The sequence below is a fragment of the Echinops telfairi genome, unplaced genomic scaffold (assembly GCF_000313985.2).
Source record: "Echinops telfairi isolate 266 unplaced genomic scaffold, ASM31398v2 ScPeMD7_36;HRSCAF=134, whole genome shotgun sequence".
Taxonomy (NCBI): Eukaryota; Metazoa; Chordata; class Mammalia; order Afrosoricida; family Tenrecidae; genus Echinops; species Echinops telfairi.
This window is the reverse complement of record NW_022103934.1, coordinates 3800015-3811119: the sequence shown is the minus strand read 5'-3', so window position 1 is coordinate 3811119 and position 11105 is coordinate 3800015. Positions and strand designations below refer to the sequence as shown.

General features: G+C 61.2%; 3 protein-coding genes across 6 annotated transcripts in view; 1 reads left to right on the top strand and 2 right to left on the bottom strand.

Annotated features, from left to right (window-relative positions):
• XAB2 (XPA binding protein 2) overlaps nucleotides 1-5830 on the bottom strand; it is an 8261-nt gene extending 2431 nt beyond the window's left edge. The window contains exons 1-12 of one of the 2 annotated variants that reach the window (XM_004717322.2): nucleotides 5766-5830; nucleotides 4597-4745; nucleotides 4202-4325; nucleotides 3787-3984; nucleotides 2680-2814; nucleotides 2433-2597; nucleotides 1749-1893; nucleotides 1474-1625; nucleotides 1296-1415; nucleotides 665-796; nucleotides 444-575; nucleotides 223-336 (exon numbers count right to left, since the gene is read on the bottom strand). In XM_004717322.2, coding sequence (XP_004717379.1) covers nucleotides 223-336; nucleotides 444-575; nucleotides 665-796; nucleotides 1296-1415; nucleotides 1474-1625; nucleotides 1749-1893; nucleotides 2433-2597; nucleotides 2680-2814; nucleotides 3787-3984; nucleotides 4202-4325; nucleotides 4597-4745; nucleotides 5766-5816 — 1617 coding nt within the window. In that variant the 5' untranslated portion in view covers nucleotides 5817-5830. Of the gene's footprint in view, nucleotides 1-222; nucleotides 337-443; nucleotides 576-664; nucleotides 797-1295; nucleotides 1416-1473; nucleotides 1626-1748; nucleotides 1894-2432; nucleotides 2598-2679; nucleotides 2815-3786; nucleotides 3985-4201; nucleotides 4326-4557; nucleotides 4746-5765 lie in introns of those variants that run through there. The other variant, XM_045290342.1, reaches the window with a different exon arrangement.
• Nucleotides 5831-6046: 216 nt separating this feature from the next.
• On the top strand, nucleotides 6047-8542 carry LOC101659906 (protein PET100 homolog, mitochondrial). 2 transcript variants are annotated; one of them, XM_045290359.1, is made up of 4 exons: nucleotides 6047-6152; nucleotides 7636-7722; nucleotides 7900-7932; nucleotides 8391-8542. In XM_045290359.1, exons 1-4 carry the CDS (start codon nucleotides 6126-6128, stop codon nucleotides 8472-8474), a joined length of 231 nt encoding a protein of 76 aa, XP_045146294.1. In that variant the 5' UTR covers nucleotides 6047-6125; the 3' UTR covers nucleotides 8475-8542. The 2 variants fall into 2 exon arrangements, with proteins under 2 accessions (XP_045146294.1, XP_045146293.1); XM_045290358.1 differs by lacking the exon at nucleotides 6047-6152 and adding an exon at nucleotides 6188-6258.
• PCP2 (Purkinje cell protein 2) lies at nucleotides 8541-10837 on the bottom strand. Of its 2 annotated transcripts, none has more exons than XM_045290356.1 (4): nucleotides 10720-10837; nucleotides 9636-9750; nucleotides 9299-9423; nucleotides 8541-8726 (listed from the first exon to the last, which is right to left on the bottom strand). In XM_045290356.1, the coding sequence occupies exons 2-4, from the start codon at nucleotides 9688-9690 to the stop codon at nucleotides 8607-8609; spliced, it is 300 nt and encodes a 99-aa protein (XP_045146291.1). In that variant the 5' UTR covers nucleotides 9691-9750; nucleotides 10720-10837; the 3' UTR covers nucleotides 8541-8606. The 2 variants fall into 2 exon arrangements, with proteins under 2 accessions (XP_045146291.1, XP_045146290.1); XM_045290355.1 differs by lacking the exon at nucleotides 10720-10837 and adding an exon at nucleotides 9861-9916.
• Nucleotides 10838-11105: the final 268 nt, after the last annotated feature.

The following is an 11105-nucleotide window of genomic DNA, read 5'->3' as shown; positions in this document are numbered from 1 at the left end:
CTCTCTCTCTCTCTCTCTCTCTCCCTACACACAAACTCCAAACTACCATGAACGCACAAACGCTGAGGGCTCGTAGACAGAGCCCCTCAAGCAAGGTGGCAGGAGTCCACCACAGGTGCATCCACCCCTTCCCTTGGGCAGCAGGGTGCAGCCAATCCCCCTACACACGGGGCGGGGTTCCTGTCCACCCAACACATACACACACGCCGGGCGCGGCCGCACCTTGAAGCTCTCCTCGAAGTACTTGTGCTCCTCCAGGAACATGGCGTAGTTGATGACGATCTGGGGCGTGGCGATGCGCAGGTCCAGGATGCGGTCGTACACGGCCTTGGTGGACTGGGGGGTGGGGGTCAGGTGGGTCAGCACAGCCTGGGAAGCCACCTCTTGTGCCACCCCCGCCACGCTCCCCTCACCCCCCAGCCGAGCCAGCCCTGGGGGCTCACCTGGAAGGTGCCCAGGCTCTCCTCCAGGTCTGCCAGCATCGACCACACCTTCAGGGACTTGTACACGCGGTTCTGCACTGGCTCCGAGCCGTCGAAGTACTCCGCCCGGCGGGCAGGCAACGCTGTGGCCTTCTGCAGGGATGGGGCATGAGAGGCGGCACTCAGGCTGGCTGCCCCACCCCGAGGACCCCCAGCCCCCCAGGCCCCTCCCCGGGCCTCACCCGCAGCAGCCGCAATGCCTGCTCGTAGTTCTCGTGGCGGAGCTCCAGCTCGCCACACTCACACCACACGCTGGCCAGGTCGTCTACCTGCTTGAAGTTCACCTTGGTGGCCTTCTCCAGGATGACCCGGGCCTGCGGGACAGAGCTGGCTGAGGCCTGCCCACCCCACCAGCCTCCTCCGGGACCCACTTCGACACCCACACCCAGCCTAGCACCTGCCCCCTGGGCCCTCTGGCCAGGCCTGTCTGGGCACCCTCACACGTACGTTTCCACCACACAGCCACGGGTACCCCGCCACCCCCACGTATACTTCCACCACCCACAAGCACCTGACATCAACACAGCCGGACTATTGTGTCCCTCCCCAGCATCCGTACGCTCACACATACACCCACACGGACACACTCCACAACCCTGCCCAAAGACATTTTGAAAACTTTGTGGAAAACTGGAATTACAAGTTAGCGACATTTACCACGTACTTGTATACACATGCTTACAACATATGAGTACCCTGCACACGCCTGCCTACGTACACAGTCCCATGCATGTATTCAAACAAAGAACCACAGATCCCCCTCACACACGCCAAAAATACAAAAACATCCCCAAACGCACACGGGGCGCTCACATCGTCCAGCTGCCCATTGTCCTCGTAGAACTTGGCGAAGGAGACCCACAGCGTGTGGGGCTTGCCCGTGGCCTTGAAGGGGTCCACCGTCTGCACAGCCTCCGTGTAGGTGTTGATGATCTGGTGGGCAAGGGGCAGGGGAGTGGACCAGCTGTGGGACCGGGAGGGCCTCACGCACCTCTCGGGGGCGGCCCTGGTGCAGGGCCACGCGCTTGTGCCACTCGTGCACGTGGTGGGGGTTCTGGCGCAGCAGGACACTGTTGAGCAGCAGCGGCCGCCGGCTGATGAGCTGCTCAAAGCGGGCCAGGCGCAGCTCCAGGTCCACGTCGTCTGGGCGGGAGGGCCGGCTGAGGACCTGGGCCCCCACATCCCACCCTCCTCTGCTGCCCCTGCAGTCCCTCACCGTGGTCCGCCCTCCACGGCTGCCCCCACCAGGACCCCGCCCCGGCTCACCCTCCTCTTCGCGCCCCAGCTCGGACGTGGTCTCCATCTTGGCCGCGATCATGCTCTCCTCGAACTGGGCGTAGCTGTCGAACACCTGGGTGAAGTCGCGCACGGTCATCACCGTGCGGATGGCCTCCTCGTACACGTCCCGGGCCTGCAGGGCGGGGGAGGGCAGGGCGATGAGCGGGGCGGCTGGCCAATGGTGGGTGGGGCGAGACCCCTGTGCTGCCCAGCAACCGGCAGTGTGACCTGCCCCACAGCCCAGCCTGCAGGAACCTGTCCTCTCACTCCCAGTACGACCCACGCGCCCCCCCCGCCCCCCCCGCCCCTACTTCCACTCTCTTTCCCTGTGCCCTTGGGGGCCCAGTCCGGCCCTGGGAGCTGATGAGCACGCAACAAGGATAAAACAAAAAACGCCAGCCACCGAGGGAGGGGCCTCAGGTCAGGCACCTGCTTGGCACCAACACGTCATCTCATTGATCCCCAGCACAAGAACCCCCCCTCCCCCCACCAAAGGGGAAGCCAGCCTCAGAGAGTCAGAAACTTGTCCCAGGCTAGGGCTGATGTTGGGGCTTCCACGGCAGGCTCTCTCTCGCTCTCCCCACCTTCTAGAGAGCCAGCGTGCTCTGGGCACCCACATGTGTGTCCATGGCAGACTGAGGGCTATGCTTGAGGGAGCTGCACCCTGCCCACCTTCTCGAAGTGGCCACTGCGGATGTAGTAGTTGGCCAGCGAGCACCAGAGCTTGCCCAGCTGGTCGGTGAAGCGGGTGAGGCCCCCGCGGATGATGGCGTCCACGCTGAGGGACTGCACCTTGTCTGGGTTCTGAGAGATGAGGTCACACAGCTCGTGCCACAGCTGCGGGGATAGATCAGGGATCTCAGTGCTGTGCTGCTGGCCCGCAGCCCCACCCGCCCCGCCCCACCCGCCCCCAGCCCACCTGGTAGTTGGACTTGCCGGCTTTGGACACGAAGCGCTCGTCATTGACCACGGTGGCCAGGCGCTGCGCGGCCTCATCTAGCCGGTCGCTCGACTTGAGGTACTCGATGTATTCCTCTGCGCTCTCGGGGCTCAGCTGGGGGCAGGGGGGGGGGGGGGGGAACCACAGGTCATCGGTAGGGCCGGGGCGACATGGCCAGATGCCCCAGATGCCTCAGCCCCCTGCCTTATCCAGTGACCCCCTCCTTGGCCAGTGGTCAGAGCCTAGTCCAATCTGTTCAACCTGCCCACACTGCTCCAGCCCGGGCTGCCTCAGCCCAACCCAGTTCTATTCCCAGCCAGACCATCCTTTCAGCCTGGGTGGGGGCGCAATGATTTCCGGACATAAAACAGCCTTTCTGCACTTGGGTAACTGCACTCCAGCCCCGCCATTGGAGTCCGGCTCTCTGATCCCTGTGGCCACTGCTTCACTCCGGAGTTTCAAGCTCAGTGTGGCCACTCACTCTGTGTCCTCAGCACCCATCTCAGCGCTTGGCGTAGAGCACCCTGCTAGTGTGGGGCCAACTGAGCCCCAGGTGCCCCGCATGGTCAGAGGGGAACAGAGGGGCTTCAGGGCTGTGACCTCTCAGGAGCAGATCACCAGGGCCAGAGTTGGACCAGCAATATCTCTGGGGGTGGGGTGGGTTGGGGCGATGGTAATAGTGTTTGAATTGCTGACCTTTAGGTTAGTGATATAGTGTAAACTGTGTCCCAGACGGGACCTTTCTGATATGGAGCAGGTGCTGGCAGGCACCCATCGGGGAGGCTGGCTAAGCACTTGGCTGCTAACCGAAACGGTTCAGACCCAGCAGTTACTCCACAGGCGAAAGACAAGGCTGTTTGCTCCCGTAAAGAGTTCATCTTGGAAACTCAATGGAGCAGTTCTATTCTGTCCCGTAGGGTCACTAGCGGCTAGGTTTGGCTTGGAGTTGAGCTGCTAGCAAGTTTTGGGAAGCCAACAAGTGAACGACTTGGGCAGACACCAGCCCGTCTTGTGGCGTCCCTTTCCCACATCCCGTGTGGTAGGTGGCACGCCCCCTGCACTTGGTGCCTGCCCCGCCAAACTCACCTTGAGGAAGCGGCGGTAGCCTCGCACGGCTGTCTCCGGCAGTGGGTAGGAGCGCAGGAAGCGCAGGTACAGGGGCCAAATCCGTGAGTGCTGCGTGATGGGCAGGGCCCGGAGGGCCCGATCAAAGGTGCGGCGAGTGTGAGTGATGCGGCCCTGGTCCATCAGGAATTGGCAGTAATCGAGCCACAGCCGGGGCATCTACAGGCACAGGGGCAAGGCAGGGCAGAACTATAGGCCCTGCGGGCTCTGGCCATAGATGCCAAGCACCTCCTGGGCAGGCCAAGCCTACAGCTTCTAGGGGTACACAGCAGGACCTGCCCTCACAGTGCTGGGTCTGGTCCTAACAGGCTGAGCCCTCCCCCAACAACCTGACCACCAGGGCCCTTCCCTGCGCTGTGGAGGCCCCGCCTCCCACCTTGTGCATGAACACAAAGGCCCTCTCGTGGCAGTTGTTGACGTCTTCGTAGGCAGGGTCCGTCACACAGCGGTGCTTCACCTGGGCCCGGCGTGCCTTCAAGTACCGATACCAGAGCTTGTAGCTGGCAGGATAGGGGAGACACATGCTGTGTGATTGGACAGCCTTAGGGATCCCCCTAAGACCTTTCACCCTGCCTCAGGGTAGACAGGGCTGGGGGAGGGTATGTATCAGCAAAGGGAGGCAGGTGGGGTCTAGGACATCAGGAAAGGTACAGTGATGTGTCGGGCACCCCCACCCCCCACTGGATAGAGGCATCCCCACCCCCCACTGGATAGAGGGTCATCGCCAAGCACCTGCAACGGGGACAGGTTTGTATGTGTCACTGTTCCCACCTGCAGGGCAGCAGCTTGAGGGCTCGCTCATACAGCTGATTGAGCCTGGGCTTCGGGGCGCCCTGCTTGAACTCAATGTAGCGGAGCCAGCACTTGACAGAGAATGGGTTCCGCATGATCTCCTCCTCGTAGGGGAGGTCCTCTTCCTCCTGCAGGGGAATGGGCAGGGGAGAACAGGCCTAGCCCCAGAGTCTGTATGCAGAACCGAACCACTCACCCGATTAGGGTCCAAACTCTAGACCTTTCACCCCAGGACCCAGGATCCCACTGGCCACTGTCAGAGCCAGGTCACTAGATGCCCAGGTACCAAGGCTCTGCTGCGGATTTTCACTCAGCAGAGTCTACTGCCCATGGCCTCAGCAATCAGGCTCCAGGCCAGACATGAGACAGCCACCCTGGTCCCGCTGTCAGGCCTCTTCCCCGGGCAACACCCCTTTTCAAGGATGTAGGTTCTTGGGCCCTGATGATCCCATCTCCGCGGCATACCAGGCCAGGATGACCAAAAGGACTTTGACCATCAGAGATCTCAGGTCCAGACACCAAATCGTTGGCACTTCAGGCTCCCACCTGCCATGGTGGAGCTGCAGAAACATGGCTACGAGACCTCTGCCTCGGGAGGAGAGCTCTGAGTCTCTAACCGTAGCCCCAAGGGTCTGATGAAGCAGCCGCTAGGCCTCTCTCTACTCAAAACACCAAGTCTTTGGGTCTTCAAGTTCTCCCTGGCCACTGCCTGCCCCAGCTCCATCTCACATGCACATCGACACGCCTTTACCCTGAGCGCGAACGCTTTGGACCAGACCTAGAGTAAAACATCAAGCCTTCACCACAGAAACCAGAGCGCAACCCTGCGGGTCTCTCATTCAAGACTGTTATCCCTACAGTTGCCCCGCCCCCTCCCGCTACGCGGCCCCAGCCCCCCATCTGCCCCGACCCAGGAATCCAAGGCTTTAATTTCGACGGTAGCCAGAGCTAACAGCCACCAGCGCTCGGGCTCCGACACCAGACTTTATTGCTGCTCAGCCTCAGGGCTTTCGCCAGCTAGGGTGCCTCCGTGCTCCGACCGACAAAGCTCTGGCCTAGATCCTCCGGTGGTCAGGTTCAGATCCCCCCGCAGCATCCAGACCCCCAAACGCCCACGCGCTCCACCCCCGGCCCCGCCGCGAACTCACGAAGACGAGGTCTGGCCGCTCGGGCCGCGAGACGCGCGCCATCACCACCATTTTCCCGTATCTTCCCGGACAGGCGAAAGTCGCGTGCTGATGACGTCTACCGTTGGCGGCCCGCCCCTGGGCCAGAAACCGCCTCCTATTGGCTGAGCTTTTTTCTAATCGCGCAGCCCGCGGTGTTGATCTTCGCGACGGAGCAGCCAGCTACCGGAAGCAGAGAAGAGGCGCTCTAAGATCACGTCATCCAAGGCCACCTTGACCAACCAGCTGCGGCGACGCATCCCGCCAAACGCCAATGAGCTGGTGTTCTGTTGGAGGGAACCGCTTTGGGCGGAAGCGACTTCGGAGACGACAGAAAGCGAGATGGGGGTGAAATTGGAGGTGTTTCGGGTCAGTGAGCTGGTAGCCAGGGGGAGGGAAGCTGGGCCGGAGCCGGATGTTCCAGGGTCTGGAGAGGAAGCTCTGGAAAAACGGGGCTCCAAAGAGGGGACTCTCGGTAGAAAGCACTTGTGATTAGAGAGGGACTTGTGCGAGAGGAGGGGTTCTGAGTCGGCAGGGCTCGCAGTGGATTTGTGTGCAGAGCGGACTCAGCTTCTCTTTGACCTGGGGAGGAGGCTCCGAGAAGGAAGGCTTCAGGCACCGTCAGGAGCAGGCAGAGGGCATCTCCAATAGGGAGCTGCTCAGAGAGGGGTTAAAGATTAGGACCTGAGTTTCTGGCATGCCCCCGGCCTCGGTTCAGAAATCTGAGGGCTCTCCCTGACAGCGAGACGATTCCAACCTGTAGCGCCAATGCACAGCAGGGTAGAGCTGCCCCCGTGGATTTCCAAGGGTGTTCACCGTTACAGGAGCAGAAAGCCTCATCTTTCTTCGGCAGATCCTGCCTGTAATTGCAGGAAGGGGGTCTTGTGCTCTTGGGCCTGAATGTATATGTATATGTATGTGTGTGTATAAATACATGTATATGTCTTTGAGAGTGGGATTCTTGTGTGTGTGTGTGTGTGTGTGTGTGTGTGTGTGTGTGTGTGTGTCTGCCTTTGAGAGGGAGAGTCTAGACTCTAGAGGGGACTTCTAGGGAGCAGGTGTCCAGGGTTCTGGGGGCTGGGCTTTGAGGGGGCTAGCCTGTGTACTCCTGTTCATTGTGACTTTGTTGTTGGTTTGGGACATTGGAGAGACTGCATGCGTGGCAAGCAGGCTAGAATTTGTTCCTTGGTGGTTTTGGGGGGATTATTTTTGTTTTAAAGAGTACTGTTGGGATTTGAGGAGTCCTGGTGGTATAGTGGTTACCCGTTGGGGTGCTAACTGCAAGGTCAGCAGTTCAAAAGCGCCTGCCACAGTTCAGGAGAAAGACTGAGCTTCCTACTCCTATAACAAGCAACAGTCTTGACAACTCACCAGGGCAGTTCTACCCTGTCCTAGAGGGTCGCTGTGAGTCAGCATCCACTCGATGGTGGTACGTTTGGGTTGCTTATGGGCATATAATCCACATATCATACAACTTAATAGTTCAGTCATATAAAGAAATGTACAGTCATCACCACAACCAGCGCCAGAACATTGCATTCTTTCCCATACACGCTGGCGTTAGCGCCCCCATCGGCTACTCTTGGCTGTGGACTCTGCCAGGTGCTCGCCGCCAGGTCGGTTTCCCTCTGCTGTTCGGCTGAGTGGGTTTGAACAGCCGCCTTTTGGTTAGCAGGCAGGAAAGAGCACGCCATTCCCACCACCCAGAGACCTGGAGGCTTTGTCTGCCCAGGTGGGATCTTGGAGAGAACCTGAGAGGAGGCACCTCTGGGCCCTGAGCGGCATGTGCTTGTGCGTGCACGTGCGCTAAGTAGACCCACCGGCTCCTCTTGCCCGCCCCCTGCCCTTCCAGATGTCACTCTACCTCACCTTCCCTGTCGCTATGTTCTGGATTGCCAACCAGGCCGAGTGGTTTGAGGACCATGTCATACAGCGCAAGGTGGGCACAGGTGTTGACTCTGTGTTTGCTGGGGAGGGGTGGGTGGGCAGGGGATAGGGTATGGGCCACCCACCCTCTGGGGTCCCTTGTGTGCCTCCATGAGCAGACCCAGCCTTGGGTGTGGGGGCTCTGGAGGCTCCCAGCTCACGTCTCCACATGTGATTTTTGTCCCTGCAGAGGGAGCTGTGGCCACCTGAGAAGGAGGGCCAAGTAAGTGACGGAAGGGATGGGATGGGACGCGAATGACCTAAAGCAGGGGGGCAGTTAAAAAAAAACCTCTAAGCCTACAGCTGTTGTCCCACTCAGAGCAATGCTTCGGCCCAGAGGAGCACTTCTCCAAAGGGCTCCCAAGGCTGTCCGTTGAACAGGAGCTGGAGGGTCCCAATTGCCCACTTGTCGGCTCCCTGTGGAGCCCTGTAACCACCACGCCACCAGGCCTTCTGGCAGAGGGGCCAGTGCTTCCATAGCACCTTCTCTCAGAAGGGTGCTTCTAACCCTAACGGGGGCCTGCGTATCATTGGACGGTGTGTCCAGTGTAGCCCATGGCCGCCTATAGGCCTGGCCTGGGGAGGGGTGGGTGGGAGAGGGGGTCCAGGCCCTGAGGTGTGTGCCCTTCCCCTTCCTTTCTGTCCCCCCCTCCTCCCCTGCCCCCCCTCCCCCTTCCCCAGCGCCAAGAGCTGGAAGCGTTCAAAGAGCGGATCCGGAAGCAGCGGGAGGAGAAGCTCCTGGGGGCTGCTCGGCAGAACCCCTGAGGCCACCCAGCTTGTACCCAAGCCCTTCCCCGCCACCCCCCCCAATAATACACATCCTCAACCCTGTCGCTCGAGGAAATGTTTTATTCTTTGCTTTTGGGGGCCCTCGTGGGGCCCATGATTACTCGGCTCTCAGGGGGCTTGTGTCTGGGGCTGGGGGCTGCTGTTCCGCCGGAAGCTGAGAGCAGACGGGTCCTGGGGTGTGAGGAGGGGCTGGGGGCTGAGGGTGCCGGCTCGTTTCTGGGCCCCGTCCTGTGGGTGAAGAGGGGTGAGCCGGGTTGAGGGATCCAGGCCGGCGGGGACACTGACATTGGGCATGAGCCCCCACATCCCACCTCCCAGCACGTTCTGCCCCTGCTGCCCCCGAGCTTGTTTGGCTCTGTGTTCGTCTCTGTTCCTGCCACTCTAGGCTTGGGGAGTCCCACGAGGGTCTTGATGGAAACTGAGTATGTGTGCTATCGATGTACACGCATGTACAGGGCGTGTGTGTGTCCTTGTGTGAACTCCCATGTCTTCCTCCTCAGGGGTCAACCCAGGAAAGGTACCTGCTCTCTCACGTCACCTTCATGCCCCCACCCCCTCCAGGCCGGGTGGCAGGGCCTGTGAACCCCTCAGTCATAGCTCTGTCATCACCATGCCACCCTGCTGGACCAGGGGTCCCCGGGCAGAGCCATGGGGGCTGGGGGGGGGGCACTTTTATCCCAGCTACCCACCCAGGCGCTCCCTCCCCACCCCGGGCATGGTGAGGGCGGGGCCCTGCCCATTCCTGGCTGAGGGCTGGGAGGCAGGGCTGCGAAGTAAACCCCGGCAGGAACATCGCCCACCTTGGGCCCCATGGGCTGGAAGCCAGGCATGGCGCTGACGGTCACCCGCTGGTCATCCATGCGGCGACCCTGGGTGCTGGCCAGCATGTCCATCAGGCTGTCCATCTCAGGCGCGGGAGTGCCGTCTGCAAGGGGTGGACTCCTTGGGGGTGGATACAGACTCCAGAGGACACAGCCGCTGCCCTCCCCCATGTTCTCCAGAAAGCTCCCCCTCCCCATGCATGTTCACCCCCGCTCCCAACGGCACACACAGCACCCCCCCCAACACTGCTGGCCCCCAGACTCCTGACAGCTCTTCTCCCATAGTAGATGCCCCCCATCCCCACTGCTCGCTCACGGCTCTCGGCTGCCGGGCCTGGTCCTGCCTGCAGCAAGCAGCGCTGTTCCTCCATCCGGCCGCCCTGCACGTGGCTCAGCAGGTTGAAGAAACCCTCCTGGTCCTGGGAGCCCGCCTGTGGACAGACAGGTGCATGGTCGTCCTGGGCTCCCCGGCTCCCCAGTTCCCCTTGTGGTCAGTGGCTCCCACCCTCACCCTGAACTGTCCCTCCTACTGGGCACTCACCATGGTCACTGCTGCTCAGCTGCCTTGCTCAGCTGCTGTCGCTGAGATGCCTCCTGGCCCACCTGTCCCCCCACCCCCACCCCGCTGGCCTGCCGAGCCACGTGGTGCCCCTCCTGGGAGAGCTGCCGGCTGCCCCGTCCCAGATTGATGCCTGGGGGCTGGGATGTGGACCGGGGTGGGGGGTGGGGCACCCTATGTCCCAGCCCCCCCACCCCACTGAAGGGTCGGCTCTCAGGACTCTGAAATGGGCTGGGGCTGGGCATTCGAACTCTCATGCCCACCAATTGGGTCAGGGTCCCCCCAGGGACTTGCTTGCTAATTAGGTAGATAATTAGTCCCTTCAGTCGGGTGGGGGTGGGGTGGGAGTGAGGGCTTCTCACCTGGGTGCCTTGGGCCCACCCCCTATCCTCTGCCTTGTCCTGGGCCATCACGGCCCCGCTACTCTCTCTGTCCACTGCCCTGCTGGCCTCTGCCCCGAACCAGGCCCGAGAAGGCTTTTTAAAAGGCTGGGAGATAAGGGAATGGATCAGCTCCCAATCCCCAGCCCCAGCCCCATCTGTTCCCACCCAAGCAAGTTTAAGCCCCGTAAAGATGATCCAGATCATTGCTGCTGCAGGAATTCTGGGCCTGGCAAGGGGGAGTGGGGGTGGGGGAGTAGTTTGCCCTGGCCTTGGACCTGGCTGGAGCCCAGGGACTCTCCGTTGGGGTGGGCTGAGGTGTAGTATAGGAGGCCAGGCAGTGTCCTCCAAGCAGGGAGGTGGCACCTGGGCCCCCCTGCAGTCCACTGTGGGAAGCTGAAGGGGCAGTTGTCTTCTGCAGGGGTAGATAAAGGCAGCTGGACCCGGACCCCTCCTCTCACCCATGGAAGATGCACCAGCAGGCCCAGCTCCTGTTCTCTGGTAGAAATTCAAAGTTCTCCTGCCTGCCTTTCACTATTCGTTCCTGCAGCAGGCGCCTGAGGCAGCTCAGCGGGTGCCCTGGAAGAGCCAACTGGCCTGTCTCCTGAAGGTGAAAACGAACAGGGGACACAGATTGCACCTTGTTGAGCCCGCCTTCCTGGATGCCAAAGTCTGGGGCCTGGGAAGGGAGCCCAGGAAGTCCACGCCCCTCCCCTGAGCAATGACAGCTCCCCTAGGAGAGGGTTCCCTGGAGAGGACTACCCCCACTTCCACCCCACCCCCACAAAATATTTTTCACAAAGCCAGATGGGCTTTCTGCTGAGAATTAATGGGGCGGGGGGGGGGG